At 36.9% G+C, this 15,122-nt stretch overlaps 3 protein-coding genes across 3 annotated transcripts in view; all 3 read right to left on the reverse strand.

Moving 5' to 3' along the window:
* Nucleotides 1-4,266, reverse strand: part of LOC105156280 (ALG-2 interacting protein X) — an 8,952-nt gene extending 4,686 nt beyond the window's left edge. Inside the window, exons 1-5 of the mRNA XM_011072374.2 lie at nt 3,897-4,266; nt 3,086-3,393; nt 982-1,935; nt 254-343; nt 88-156 (exon numbers count right to left, since the gene is read on the reverse strand). Coding sequence (XP_011070676.1) covers nt 88-156; nt 254-343; nt 982-1,935; nt 3,086-3,393; nt 3,897-4,266 — 1,791 coding nt within the window. The remainder of the gene's footprint in view (nt 1-87; nt 157-253; nt 344-981; nt 1,936-3,085; nt 3,394-3,896) is intronic.
* On the reverse strand, nt 5,554-9,061 carry LOC105156281 (fruit protein pKIWI502-like). The gene is made up of 5 exons (XM_011072376.2): nt 8,290-9,061; nt 7,214-7,313; nt 6,988-7,083; nt 6,834-6,914; nt 5,554-5,860 (listed from the first exon to the last, which is right to left on the reverse strand). The coding sequence occupies exons 1-5, from the start codon at nt 8,844-8,846 to the stop codon at nt 5,798-5,800; spliced, it is 897 nt and encodes a 298-aa protein (XP_011070678.1). The 5' UTR covers nt 8,847-9,061; the 3' UTR covers nt 5,554-5,797.
* On the reverse strand, nt 9,454-13,363 carry LOC105156282 (ATP synthase subunit beta, mitochondrial-like). The gene is made up of 9 exons (XM_011072377.2): nt 12,773-13,363; nt 11,936-12,011; nt 11,770-11,858; nt 11,515-11,632; nt 11,325-11,428; nt 11,071-11,229; nt 10,745-10,969; nt 10,349-10,660; nt 9,454-9,902 (listed from the first exon to the last, which is right to left on the reverse strand). The coding sequence occupies exons 1-9, from the start codon at nt 13,229-13,231 to the stop codon at nt 9,789-9,791; spliced, it is 1,656 nt and encodes a 551-aa protein (XP_011070679.1). The 5' UTR covers nt 13,232-13,363; the 3' UTR covers nt 9,454-9,788.

The raw sequence follows: 15,122 nt of genomic DNA on the forward strand, positions 1-15,122 counted from the left end.
AGCACTCCCAGTGCAACTCTTGTAGCACAGAATCTTTGACGTGACAAATACATATAATGACCAAATTACAGAACCAATCTGTCATACCTTCCTCTTCATCTCTTTCAGCATGTCTTCAAGACCTGCTCTCTGAGCACCAAGAGTCTCCAGTTGCCTCTGCAAACATGTCCAATCAGTCACAAGATTGCTGATGCACCAGTCCCAAATGAAGTTTAAGAAAATTTGAACTATAGCTTCAGTAATATGAAGTTACCAAGCTCTGTTTCAATGCTCCAACTACAGCATCTTCATTGGCATCCAGAGACATCATTGGCTTAGCCAGAGTTGGCAGCGCTGATTCAATCTATCACAATCCAAACAGCACAAACACAAGGATTATGCTTTGGTATCAAGAACAATCACAGATAAAGTTTAATCAGAAGCAAAAATTTAAATAATAAAGCTATCCATTGGTAATCCAGAAGGCTTGCATCAATTAATTTTAGTCAAGGAACAAGTTGATGGACCATGATTTCATTTTTCCAATTTCATGTTATTTGATTTTAGTAATCATATAATCATGGGAAATAATAGGCAATTTTTGTGGCAGTCACCAAATAGTGACAGTATCAGAGACGGAGAAAAGTTGAAAAATAAGAACTCAAAATTCCGTGATAACAGCCTATACAGTCAATCAATATCTAGTAGAACAGACAAGCCTATGTTTACTTGGTGTTACAGACACCAGTGTTTCTCAGGTTGCAGGGGCAAGTAGACCATTATTTTTTCCTACTAGCAAGAGAAGCATGCCACTTTACCATACTAGTTCACGTATGACCATCTAAAAAGATGTAAATATAGACAACCAGAAGTACTAAAAATAAAAGTTAAGAAAGTTCTGCTGTACTCCATGTCTTGGTCATGAACAAATAAATTGACCAACTCAAGAAGCCTAAGACATGCATCAAAAAGCAGACCCCAAAAGTAGGTCTAAAGGCTTACTGGCCGGCGGTCAAGGATTGACATAAGTGCAGAATGTTCTCTCACAGATCTCTCTATTCGAGCATCACTTTCTGCAGCTTGCTTCAAATTCCCTGCAAACCTATTCAACCTGTCCTGCAAGTTCTTTGTTAAGGTACTAGATTGTGGTCTCGTCCACCGAGTTCCAAATTGGTTTCTAAACTGTGAATCCTCCATTGCCTCTTTCTGCAACTGCTCCTCTATCTGTACCAAGAGCTCATGGTTTACCCTCCTTAAGTCTTTTAGTTGCTGAAGCTCACCTTCCAAACCAGCAGGGCCCCCACAAATTTGTACTGCCTCCACATCTTCTTTTAAAGCTGTTGGCAGAGTAAGATTTCCTTCCAAAGCAAGAATTGAATCAGGCAAATCCATTTCCTTCAGTCTCACTCGAGCAAGTTCACTTCCCTGCTGCAATTTCTCAGCCTGGGTCCTAATGATGTCATCAAGCATTTCAGTGTACCTAGAAAGGGCTTTTGCACTACTATCAGGAACAAGTGTAGCAAACATTTTCTCCTTGCTAGCATCCAACACCTCATTCATTGGCAGAGGCTTAACCATGGAAAAAGTGGGAAGTGGTGCTAAAGAACTGGCAGGAGGAACCCTCATTAGGTACACTCTGTCGTTCTCTTTCACAGCCCTCTCCAGGTTACGATTTGAACTAGTTTCTAATTTGTTTATTGCATCCAAGAGCTGTTGAGCTGCCCCTCTGGGAGATGACTTTTTGGCCTCAGACAGAGCATTAACCCCACTTTTCAATCGCGCAATTTCCTCTGCAATCTCTTCTTTATCATGTAGCTCTAAACTATATCTATAGCAAGCCTCAGCATAAAACAAAGCTGCCTTCAGCTGAACATGAGCAATCCACGCTTTATCGAAGTGCTGGTTTAAAGGGGCAACACTCAATGCTGCCAAAGCTTCCTCATAGAATAACCCAACCTGCAATAAAGGTCATCATAAATCATGGTCACATATAAAACAGAAGACTTCAAAAATTTGTTATGTCCCAATATGTGAGATTCGACTTCAGAAATTACAAAATCTTTTCCCACCATATCGCAGCCAAAAGTTAGTGGACATATACCATGAACTTGAGTTAACTTTTCACACATTATAGATTAGACAATTATTCGTTTCTGACTGAGAGACAAGTAAAATATCACGAAAAACAGGTCTTGAGAGTCTATAGAGCAGTATCCCTCTAGGTTAATTTGTTCCCTGTGAGAGACAGACTATATATGATCTAATGAAGTTAACCCATAGAACCAAGTCACCAGCTACTAGGAATAATCATATTAGCTGCAGATAGCAACTAGTTCCCTAGAAAACCTATTCTGACTCTTCAATATGGCAAAAGAGCATTAAAAACTTTCCCATGAGCAGGATTGAAGCTGTTCAATTCTACAAGATTCGGGAAATTGATCTAGAAATAGAATAATATAAAAAAATAAAAAAGTAAAGGGTGCTAAAAGAATTGTCCTGTGTTGTGGCAGTTGTCCAGGAATTACGTCCCTACATGTTCAGAACATTTCAATTCCAAGCATGAAGCATATAATCAGACCTCAGAAAGACAATCTAAAGGGTTTCAGATTTAATTTTGTGAAACCAAGGGAGTGATCACAGGACTCGACACCTCTGCTTATGTGAAGGCCATAACCATCTTGATGCTCAGAGCAAATAGGTAGATGCTTCTCTCACATGTATAAATTTGTCCATCCCATATGAGAGTAAAGTCAAACAAAATCATACTTATCATTCACTCCAAATGATAGTAAACTCAAACAGATCATACTCATCATTGCTAAATCCATAGATCTGGAACCATAGGCTAAAATTCACTAAGCTTCCCAATTCATACACTTGCCTCTCACAATTTTGTTAACTTTTGTATGCTGGCCCTCAGAAATTTTGTATCCTCTAATTTCTTGTTAAAAGAAGAAGCAAAGCTATGTCCCATGTGTTACTTTTTGCGGCAAAATACTTTTAAGGCACAATTTTAAATCCCAAAAGATTTTGCAAAATATAATTAGCTATACGATCAGTAAATAAAATGCGAGGAAGTGGGAAAACTTTCAGTTTGCAGATGTACCTGTCTTGAAATCTTTGCACAGACTCCAGGACTACTTCCCTTGGCTATGGTATTCTCATATACGCATTCTTGAGCCTGAGCTAACATCAACCTCTCTAACATTCCCACACACTCCACAGACACATCCAGCGTGGTTGAACTTCCTACTGATGCCTTCATTGCCACATTATCCCTCAAAAATGCAAATGCGCCAGCTGCTGCTATAAAAGAATGTGATGCCTGTCTCCTTCCTTCCACCGCAGATCGGTCGAAACTTAGTCCCATTTGACTGTGCACTGCCCCCAAATTAAACAATACCGCAGCTTTTTCTACACAAATTAAACTAGAATATCAATGATATTATTTTAGGAATAGCAAACAACATTTAAGAAAAATAAAAAATGATGTCCTGTCTTCAAGATTTATGCCTGTACAGTTGTTTGTTGTGAATAAATTTAAAACTAACAGATTTCTCAAAAGAACTTCTTATCAAGAAGATTCTTTCTCATTTCCTTTTTCTGGGATTGAATTGCTGCTCCAGAATCCACATTGAAGAGATTCACGTGAAATAAGTCAGTAAAGACATCAACGCCGAAGATCAAACATATTCTATTGTTGATTATTTCAATTAGAAAACATGTTCACATTTTTGCCGCGTGCTCTGGCAACTGTCATTTCCGTCCGATAGAATTCCACTAGCACTAAATTCCCTTTTGTAATCGAATTGCATAGCTAAGGATGACGCATAGACATATGAATTTTCTAATAAAAACTTCTACAACATGACGAGCAAATAAACTGTTTCATGAATGAATACAAGAAAAGCACCTACCTAGATGTATGTTCTGTTGAGAAGCCTTCTGCTTAGTCTTAAAAGCGTCAAACCAAGTGAACGACACCGTATTGACATGATCCGCGTCCGGCGAAATTGGAAACCTGGACTCCACCGCACAAAGGGCTTTATAGTAATTCTGCAGGAGGTCACGTCGAGCCGACGGAGAATCCGAGGCGCCACCGCGCTCGACGTCAAAGCGGAGCTGCTTCAGAGTCTCTAGATCGTCCTCCAAATTCTGCGCCTCGCGCTCAGAATAATTTATCACAATGAAGTTGCGGAGCGGGCGGTAGAGGTCTAGGGAGTTTGTCTTCTTCTCGAAGATCGCCAGCATGATGTTAGTGGTGGTGGTTGACGACGGCGACGCCATTACTGGTGGTTGGAACGGTGGCAGTGGATGGGAAAAGCAGTCGTGATAATGAAATTAAATAGAAAGAAACTCTATATGAAGATTTTAGTCAACGACGAGAAATTTCCATCTGCTTTATTTTCTGTGATTTGATTTTTTATTTACGTCCTTTTTTCCCCCTTTTCTTTTGGTTAATGATTTTTTGTTTTAGCTTAGTTGGAAAGGAGTGCTAAAGCCTTAAGCCAGGGTCCAGGGGAAATAGATGGGGTGTTTTGCAAGATTACATAGATTTCATGGGGCGATTGTGAAATTAAAAGAATAAGTCAGTCAATCACAATTTGATTGGAAATATCAACGTGAAATTAAAATTTTGGATAAACTAAAAAAGAAAAAAAAAATGGATAAATTACAATCAATTTCGCTTAAATTTAACATAACTATAATACTTCTACATTATTTAAAAAATTAAAAATATTTTGTAACTTTATCATCATCTAACAACGATTTTATTCTATTAACCTTAATTAAATTTTTATTTAATATTTATGATAAACTTATCAAAATATCCATTTGAATTATGAATATAATTTTATATATTTTCAAAATTTTCTAAAATTTTCCAAAGACTTGTGTGCCCTAATTTTTCAAACATTTCGTCTTTAAGAAAAAATATTGAAATAATAATTTTTTGCTCACCATGTAAGAGCTACATAATAATTTCTTATTTAAAATAATATTTATAATTTTTTTAAATAATAAAAGATCTTTTATAATTATAATAAATTTAAGGAGAGGTAGTTGAATTTTACCATAAAAACTTTTATTTTACTTTCTTAGGTTTTTGGACCAGCGGAATAGATTGAGCACAAACGGACCCTGACTTTCTCATTTCATTGAAAGATCATCCATCATGTTTTGGGTTATGTTAATTTCATCCTTGTCATTTGGTTTTACTTTCAACTTCATTTTTTGAGGATTAGAATTGGTGAATGAAAATTGCATCAGGTCCTTAAACATCGCATTATTCACAAAGTTTGCAGAATATTCAACAAATATTTATATGGACAGTTCATTACGAATCTAAGTGGGGTCAATCCAAGGATGCATAAAGATGAATTATTCATTCTATTAATATGTGTAGATTTATATAACTACTGATTGTATGTTGTAGGAAAAAATGAGGAAGAAAATTAAGGTTATCTCTGTTTTAACTGATGGATATAGAGATAAGCTTATGCAAATATGTGATACATTCATCCGGGACGATGTTTCTCTCTTTCAAGTGAAATATAAACTAGGCTTAATATGTATATGCTTTGAGTATAGGTATGAATCGCATTAATATTGACAATTAACAATGCATCTGTGCCCAGTACTGCAGAAGCTCTGGTGCAAAGGATCAGAGGTTTACTGGGGTCTCATAATACAATTGGTTTTCATCTTATCCTGTGATTTTAAGCTTGATTCTTGAAGCTCAGCTGGTGAAAAATGAATGATAATGTTGCAATAATCAAAATAATACAACACGGCTATCTTCTAACCTATGTGGCTGTCAGAAGTTCTTCAAAATCTTTTCAGTCGATACTCCATCGGCTACGAGAACAGAAGTGACCTCCTGCAAGAAGCAGATATCAAGCTCATCATCCAGATGCATCATAATAAAATCTGGAATTTTGATTATAGGAATATATACAACTCATAGTTTTGATTATTTATTCTCCAAGGTCGGAGCCCGGAGGAATACCAAAAGGACAACTCATCTGTAGAACATCATTGATGCTGTAAGGCCGACTACACTGGCTCAAATCTTCCGCAATTACCTCATTCCCTGCCACTTCCAACTACCCTAGTCCTCTAAGTTATCACGAATGTAATAGTTCCAATACAACTCTTAACTGTTGTTTACAAACTTCATTGATATGCCACAACTATCTCAAAAAACATCTTTCAGCAATTTGTGTTTAACAGGTCACTTTGCCAGTTCCTGTTTTATCAAACATAACCCTAAACTTCCATGACAATGAAATTAGGACATCACAATAAAAGTTGGTTAAAGGATCTCAATTGTAACAAGAATAGTGCAAAACACAATTCAGCATGCTGACATATCAGAAAAAGGACATTTCACCGCTTAAATTCACATTCCAAGTGAAAAGTGAAGTCAAATGGCTCCCTATCTGGCATCCTGCCATCACTAGATTTTTCCTTTCTGGTCATCTTTTGAATCACTAGACCATACATTTTTCTTATTATTTTCCTCTTCAGACACACCTTCAGCTAGCAATATGATAGTTGTACCACATTGATTTATAGGGAAACACGTTCAGTCCTGAACCCTCTGAGATAAAAATATAACATGCCACATATACAGTTAAACTTACAGTATGTGCCACTTAAACTATCCCCAAATGACCTAAAGGATGAGATGAGAAAGGAGGTTGGACGATCCAAAAGACAACATGACTCAACAATCAAATTAACCAATAGGAATATTGTCTAACACGAAATAGCAAGATACCAATTATCCAAAATAACTCTCTTATAAAACTGCTAAGACTTATACATGATTTGCTATAAGTACTACTAACCTCTGCCATCTGTTTTTGGCCACAGAGGACTGCACCAGTAGACTGAGGGCTAAAGACTCCTTTGTCTCTAGCAAATGCAGCCTGCAAAAGCAATATTGTGAATATATACACAAAAGGCATCACAGATTCCCTTAAAGACAAAAGTGTTGCCAACCTGCACATAACCTTGCTCCCCTGTCCAACTATCATCTGGCTGGGACAGCACTGGCACAATACTAACACCAGAAGATTCCCAGTCTTTAAACCTCTCCTACAGCAATTTTTGGGGGGAAGACTTAGAGATCAAAATTGGAGAAAATTTAACATCAGCATCACCTATTTAACCCCTTTGCTCAAATGTATAGTAAAAGATTATCAATAACAAGCAAAACACAATATACCTGATATGCCATTCGATTAAGGTTTCTAGCACCATAATAGAGTCTTACATCAGATCTCTTATCAGCACTGAAGCCTGCCTCGATTAAAGACCGAATTGGGCTATAAATAATGCAGAAAGAGAAAAGGTGAACAGAATGACAGAAAAAATAAAGGCACCATATGGAACTCGTTACACTACAAAACACAATCCTAGTAAGTAATTTCCTATTAGATAACACAGTGGACCTTCCTGACAGAAGAAATTACCACTATCAATCATAGAAAACAGAAAGCTAAAGCAGTTTCACGGAATCTAGATTACATATCAGAAAATTGATGTTACCAAAGTGCAAAATGCACCGTTTTCCAATGAAGATAAGAAAAGTTGAACATCAGGTGACTACATGGTGTCAGCAAGCAACAAGAAAACAGCAACCCTATAAATAGATTGCAAGTATATCATAAAAAAAGAAACATTCAGCCAGGTCCTTGTGCCCCAGTTTTTCAAGCAAGCACCTTGTCAGGAGATAAATTAGCACTAGAAATATACGGTAAGGTCAATGACCAACCAAAAATATGAGATGGGCATTTGGGATAAATTTGTAGATTATTGATCTCAAACACCAGGAAAAAAATGAATTCATGGCTTCTCTATGACATTTCACGGCATGGTTGCTTGATTGCATGCATGCATGCTCACCTGAGAATGGAGTATTTAACTCTGCTAAATGAATCTTCTCCTTGTCCTACTGAATGTTACTATATTGTACTTTCCAAACACAGTTCAAACACTAGTTAACAACATGAAATTGATTGCTCCTTGTGGCAGTTATGTTCACATCCAACCAAACTGGTTTTTGCTAAAATTGCATATTACAAGTACAGGAAAGTTTCCCAAAACTCTAGTGCAGATAGTAAAAAGCTCAAATTTGTAACAGCCAAACCAATGGTGTGGCTATGTTCGTAGCTTACTAAAAGAAAAACAGGGCGAAAATGAAAAGAAACCAAATCTACTCCAACTACCGCTTGATTCCCAAAGAAAAAGAAATCACGCAATTATATGAAATGCAAAACTAATTAGGACTTTTTTATTCACCTAATTCCGGATCCGGTGGCGAAAATCAGCACCGTCTGATACTTCTCCGGCGGGGAGATTTGGTCAATATCGAATCCCTTACCCATGGCGGGAGTCAACTCCACCACATCACCTTTTTGGAGCCCGCAAAGGAGCTCAGCGGTGGACCCGGCGACGGATTTTATCAAAAACTCGAAGACACCTTTGGACGCGGCGAATGACGGGGGCGATGCGATGGCCAAGAACGAGGGTTTGGCGTCAGGAACCTGAGGGCGGAGCTGTAAATACTGGCCAGCCTTGGTGTAAGAGGCGGCGAGCTCGGGCGACCCCGAGACGTCGATGGCAACAGTGAAAAGAGACTCGGCGGCCGGGGAGACTTTTAGCAGCGGGGAAGGAGTCCAGACGGTTGTATCTTGGCGGACGGAAGCAGAGGGGACAGTGAGGGTGCGACGGCGGAGGGGGCGGGACAATTGGCGCAGGGGTTGGAGTTTGACAAGAGTCATGGGTGGGGAGAGGAAAGAGAGGGGACGGTGGGGGGCATTGTAGCTGAGATTAGGCAAGTGAGCAAGAAGCGCCATTTTCTCGAAAGGTTGTACTGTGAATAGTTTGAGTTAGTCGTGAGATAGAAAGCACCGCCGGGGATGGTGGGTGGAAGTTTGTGGTGGCGTTGAGGTGAACTCTCACTGCACTGCACTTCCACGTGGGACGTCTTGATAAGTCTGGGATTACCAAGCATGCTAAAATTTTAGATTTCCAAATTATATTATTTAATGTGTTCTCACATTAATCTATACTTTTTTTTAATACAAGTTTTTTAGCATCTTTAATTTCTTATCATTTTCTTTTTTTTTTTTTTGTGTATAACTATCTTATGTTATTTTCTTTCTCTAAATTTCTTAAGTTCTAGTTTTCTTTTTGGTGTCTTTAAATATTTTATTAATTTATTTTTATTTTCTAAACTATATATTGCATTTACTTTTTTCTCTCAACACAATTTGGGGTTTCATTTCCTCTAAACTCAAATCTCGTTCGTTTCTTTTGCACTATTTAAAATGAATCGTGCACATATGTTAAAAAACACCATCATGTTTTGAGCCACTAAGCAAGTAAAAGCAGAATGTTTCGAAGTTGACTTGGAAGGAAAGGGCGGGGGTTTATAATTAAACAGCAGAAATAGAAAAAACATTTCACGATGAGGGCATTGAATTGAAGAATGGAAAATAAATTCAACGCAAAAATATACAAGTCCGTTGTCATCTATCCCTCCTCTTATTATGTCACACAGATAAAAAAGCAAATGGAGGCTTGTTGGGTAGGGGAGGCCTCTTGGCTCCCTCATCTGTATCACACTTCCCGCAGTACATACAAAACAGGAACATATAATTTGGAAAATTTGGGTCCCAAGAAAAAATTAAAACTCTTGATGATTGGCATTGATTGCCACGAACTTAAATTATTTTCGAAATTATCAGTCTGGGAAGAACAAGAGGAAGTCCATTAAATTTTTTATCTAACTAGGGCTAGGCAGCAGATTCCTTGGCAATCTTCTCTGCCTTGGCAATAACCTCGTCGATCCCTCCAACCATGTAGAATGACTGTTCTGGGAGATCATCGTATTTACCATCCAAGACTCCCTGTTAAGAGGAATCAACAAATGCATCAGAGCGTGATACTTGTTGACCAAAACTTAAATTCCAGAGTAGAGAGTAAAGATTGATACAGTTTGACATTCATTACAAGGACACCTCAAGTAACAAAAGTAAACAGATCATTCCTAAAGAGCAATTTATCTAAGTTCTGAACGAATAAAGGCACAATCAGACTACATATGTCATGGATGTAAATAAAATACCAGGAGTACAAGGAACAAGTGAACAAGAGGAATAAAAAAGTATTTGTGCATGAAGTCAGTAGTTCAAATAGCTTTACAAACTAAGACACATTCTATTGCATAATTATCTCTTTTCCTTACAAGTACAGCATGACAGGAATAATGTATAAGAAACTTCAATTCCAGATGAAGATGCAAAGACAACAGAGGAAACTATGTTGCATGAGCTCCAAAGATATAATTTTTTACCTGGAAGCTGTTAATACTCTCCTTCAACTCAACGTACTTGCCAGGGGCACCCGTGAAAACTTCAGCAACATGGAAAGGCTGGCTCAAGAATCTTTGAATTTTACGAGCACGCGCAACTGTCAATTTGTCATCTTCACTTAGTTCATCCATTCCCAGAATGGCAATAATATCTTGCAGATTCTTGTAGTTCTGAAGAACTTTTTGTACTCCACGAGCAGTGTTGTAGTGATCCTCTCCCAAGATATGGGGGGAAAGCATACGAGATGTTGAGTCAAGCGGATCGACAGCGGGATAAATACCAAGCTCAGAAATCTGAACACCAAAACAATAATACCTACACTCAAAATCATAGTTGGCAAAGGTATGTTTCTTCTAGCCACTTAAAAAATTATATACCTGTCGAGATAACACAGTTGTGGCATCCAAGTGAGCAAAGGTGGTAGCAGGGGCTGGATCCGTCAAGTCATCAGCTGGCACATAAATGGCTTGGACAGATGTAATGGAACCTTTTTTAGTTGTGGTAATACGTTCTTGAAGGCCTCCAAGATCTGTAGCCAAAGTAGGTTGATAACCAACAGCAGAAGGGATACGCCCAAGCAAAGCAGACACTTCTGAGTTAGCCTGTGAAAATTCAAGCAAAGAAATGATAAAACACAACATGAGCGACATTTTAAACCAATCCAGGATACTCGTTGAATAATGATAATAAAATGCAAGCTCACTTGTGTAAAACGGAAGATGTTATCAATGAAGAGAAGCACATCCTGCCCTTCTGCATCACGGAAGTGTTCAGCGACAGTCAATCCAGTAAGTCCAACACGGGCACGAGCACCTGGGGGCTCGTTCATTTGACCATACACTAGCGCACACTTGCTATCAGCCTGATAACCAGTAAGAGGAGAAAACATAAGGTTAAAGGTGATATCAAATGAGGGGAAGGAAAAAAACAAATTGTTAAATATTAACTGATACCCACCTGCTTATCACCTAGCTTAATGACTCCACTTTCAATCATTTCTCTGTACAAGTCATTACCCTCACGAGTACGTTCTCCTACACCAGCAAAGACAGAGAAACCACCTGACAAGGAAATAGGTAATAGTGAGATATCAGGTAGCCAATATTACTAGCGCTCAAAACATATAACGTACAAAACAGGAACCAACCATGAGCTTTTGCAACATTGTTGATAAGTTCCATGATAAGCACAGTCTTTCCAACACCAGCACCACCAAACAGTCCAATCTTTCCTCCTCTTTGGTATGGTGCAAGCAGGTCGACCACCTGGAGTTTAAACAAAAAGAAATGGTAAATTAGCACCCAACACGAAAAAATAAAAAAAAAAAGTAAGGACAATGCTATGAAGAGAAGATGATACGAAGTTATGAACTAGTCATCAAACAGGATTCTTCGGATTGTACCTTGATACCAGTGACTAGAATTTGCTGTTCTGTTGCTTGCTCCACAAATGCCGGAGCTTCACGGTGAATTGGTAAAAAGTGTTCGGTCTCTGCAACATAATTGCTTTGTTAGTAAAGCTGCAATCCTTCTGCAATACCTCATTATCAAAACGGCAACTTCACTTACTAATATCGCCTTTCTCATCAATAGGTTCTCCAATAACATTAATGATGCGGCCTAGAGTAGCCCTACCGACAGGCACCTATGATTTAAATCAGAGAGGTTAGATTATTAAAAAATAGCATTAATGGCACAACATCTCAGTGACAATTAGCATCATCAAGGAATTTAATATCAGGCCTCCAAGTATTTCTGAAAGAACCCAAAGAATGGTACACGAAACACATAAATAGGCCATCAAAACCCAAAATAAACACACCACTCCAAACACTGAATTCCAAGGAATTAAAAGCTCAATGCTAAACATAATGAAGCGCAGGTAACGTAATAGTCCGCACAACTAACACTATTCCCACAGATAAAACCAAAGGATTTTGGAAATTCTGAAGCCCATCTATAAATAGCTTCAACATATAAAATCTGGTCTCAGGGGTTGAACGAATTCAACATCGGAAAAGAAAAATCCACACTAAGTGACATCAACAAACCACAAGTTACAAAATCAGGCATTGCAAAGCTGAAACTCCAAAACAAAAGTCAAAACATGAATAAAAAGATAAGTCGAGATGTACCAAGTCAGAACATTCACAAAGCCCTTTTACCTATGAAACAATGGTACAAGCAATAACAGAAACTTAAAAAAAAAAGGCGCATCTAGGGATCAAGCAATACCCTAAAAATCAAGCTAAGAGCCCATAATGCACTCAAAATGAGATCTACCAAACACAAAATTCTTATATTAAAACAAACATCAGCAATTGAAGAAAAAATAAAAACAGACAATCATCCTAAAACAGATCGCATTCAACAAATAAACAAGAACAAAATCGATCACAAACTCACAGTAATAGGTGACCCAGTGTTGAGCACGCGCTGGCCCCTAACTAACCCTTCAGTCCCATCCATAGCAATACACCTGACCACATTCTCACCCAAATGCTGAGCAACCTCCAATACAAGCCTGATCTGATTATCCAAAACCTCCAACGCCGTCAAAATAGGGGGCAAACCCTCATCAAACCTCACATCGACGACGGCACCGATGACCTGACACACCTTCCCGATCGCGCCCTGACCTGTGAACTCATCCGTGATCTTCCCACCGGCGCCACCGCTAGGGGATTTGGATGGGGGAGGAGCAGCAGCAGCCGCGGAGGTAGCGTAATTGGTGGCGAAGCGGTGGAGGAAGTGGCCAGCGGGAGAGGGGCGAGGGCTGGGCTTCGGAGCGGAAGAGAATGGAGATCTGGGTCGGCGTGCGGCAGATGAACGGAGGAGTGAGGCCAGGAGCCTCCTAGAAGCCATGGCGGAGGAGTTGACGATTGGGATGTGGTTTTTGGAGAGAGAAAAAAGAGAGACGACAGAGAGAGAAAAAAGAACAGCTAGGGTTTGTAAGTGGGATTATCTAGAGAGAGAAAGGAAGTGAGGAGTGGAGACTGTAGAGCGTGTTTTTAACTTTTCACCGCAGAGTGTTTCTTTTTACTGTAGGAATAGTAACGCCTGCGAATGGGGGAATCATTATCAGTTTATAAAAAAGGGATCAATCGACCGTCCGGATGGATACAGAACAAACACGTGGCATGTGATGAACTTTTTTATTTTCTTTTTCTTTATTTAATTTCGTTTTTTCTTCTTTCTACTTTTAATAATAAAATAATTTGAATTTCTCGTGTGGTATTACTCTCTCTTTGTTCTTTTAGGTGTGCGTAGTTTTTTAATATTATTCAAAAATACATATATTATTTAATAAAATAGGTATAAAATAATAAATTAATATTATGTTTGTAAAGATGTAATGATATAATATTACAGGGAAAAAATGTATGAAAATAGAAAAAATAACTATCAAAAAATATCATGAGACTGAAAAATTAAATAAATAAATAAGTTAAATATCTAAAAAGATACGAAATAAAATTCAAAAAGATAATACACCAAATATTTATTTCTCTTAATAATAAAGTACTAACATAAAATTCGTACTATGTATGGTTATATAATTTTTATTTTTTTAAAATATTAAATAAAATCTTTTATTACACCATAAGTGTGAAAAAAATGAGCAAATTGAAAATTAATAGTTGAGAAAAGAAGTCACGTTGATCAAATTCTATTATAGAAAAAAAAAATCAAAATAGTACTTAAGTAAGAATAAGCAAGTTTATGAATATGCTGATTGATCAATTGATTATATCAATATACTAAATCCTCATTTACCATTTTTTCTGGAATGTTAATTAAAGTCACGTTTGGCCATATATATATATATATATATATATATATATATTTCTATACAAATATTATATATGTATGTATGATAAATTTATATACAATTATACATATATATAATATCCGGACCGTTTATTTTTAAAATGGAAGATCAATGGTTACTAAAATTTGATTGGTTCTTATGATTTTAATACAATCATAGAAAATCTAATGGTCATTGTAATAAAATTATTTTATAATACATAATGGTACAACGAGAAATTACAAAAACAATAACTCCGTTAAGTCAAATAAACGGCGAGGAGACTATGTGCAATATTTCGAAAGCTACAAGGAGGATTTTTACATATACTTTTAATAGGGAAGATTTTTAGTTGAATTTCTAAAACACATGGGGATGTATGCAATTTTTCCTCAACTTTTTGTCTCAGATGAAGTTGTTGAGAGAATGAGTAAGAATACAATGCTTACTTATTCACAAGAAGTCCTCCGATGAATCAAAATAGTTGAAGATGTCAAATTAAGTCATTGGGTTTTGTGTTATTCTTCGCACAATTGGGAAAAATAGGTCATTTTTTAGCTTGATTCATATTTCTTGCATATTCAGTTGATTTATTGATCAAACTATCCAATGTCAGATTCAATATCTTGCATTTAAAATTAAATAATGTCTGACTAAATTTATTTAAAATATTTTATAAGTACGCACATTTTATAAAATATTTTTAGAACTTATAAGATGTAAATTATATTTTAAGAATAAATTCATGAAGTGTTTTGATAAAATAAATTTATGGATCTTATAATATGTTAATAGTGATAATTTTATAGCTAATTTAAATAAAAATTAAGATCTTTTTTGCCCTTTTTTTCTAATTATTGTATTTTGTAGTTTTATAAATTATATATAAATAATATATATGAGATTAAATTTCAAAATATTTTTTTATTTTTTATTTATATTATA

This window comes from Sesamum indicum, linkage group LG2, assembly GCF_000512975.1.
Source record: "Sesamum indicum cultivar Zhongzhi No. 13 linkage group LG2, S_indicum_v1.0, whole genome shotgun sequence".
In the NCBI taxonomy this organism is placed as follows: domain Eukaryota; kingdom Viridiplantae; phylum Streptophyta; class Magnoliopsida; order Lamiales; family Pedaliaceae; genus Sesamum; species Sesamum indicum.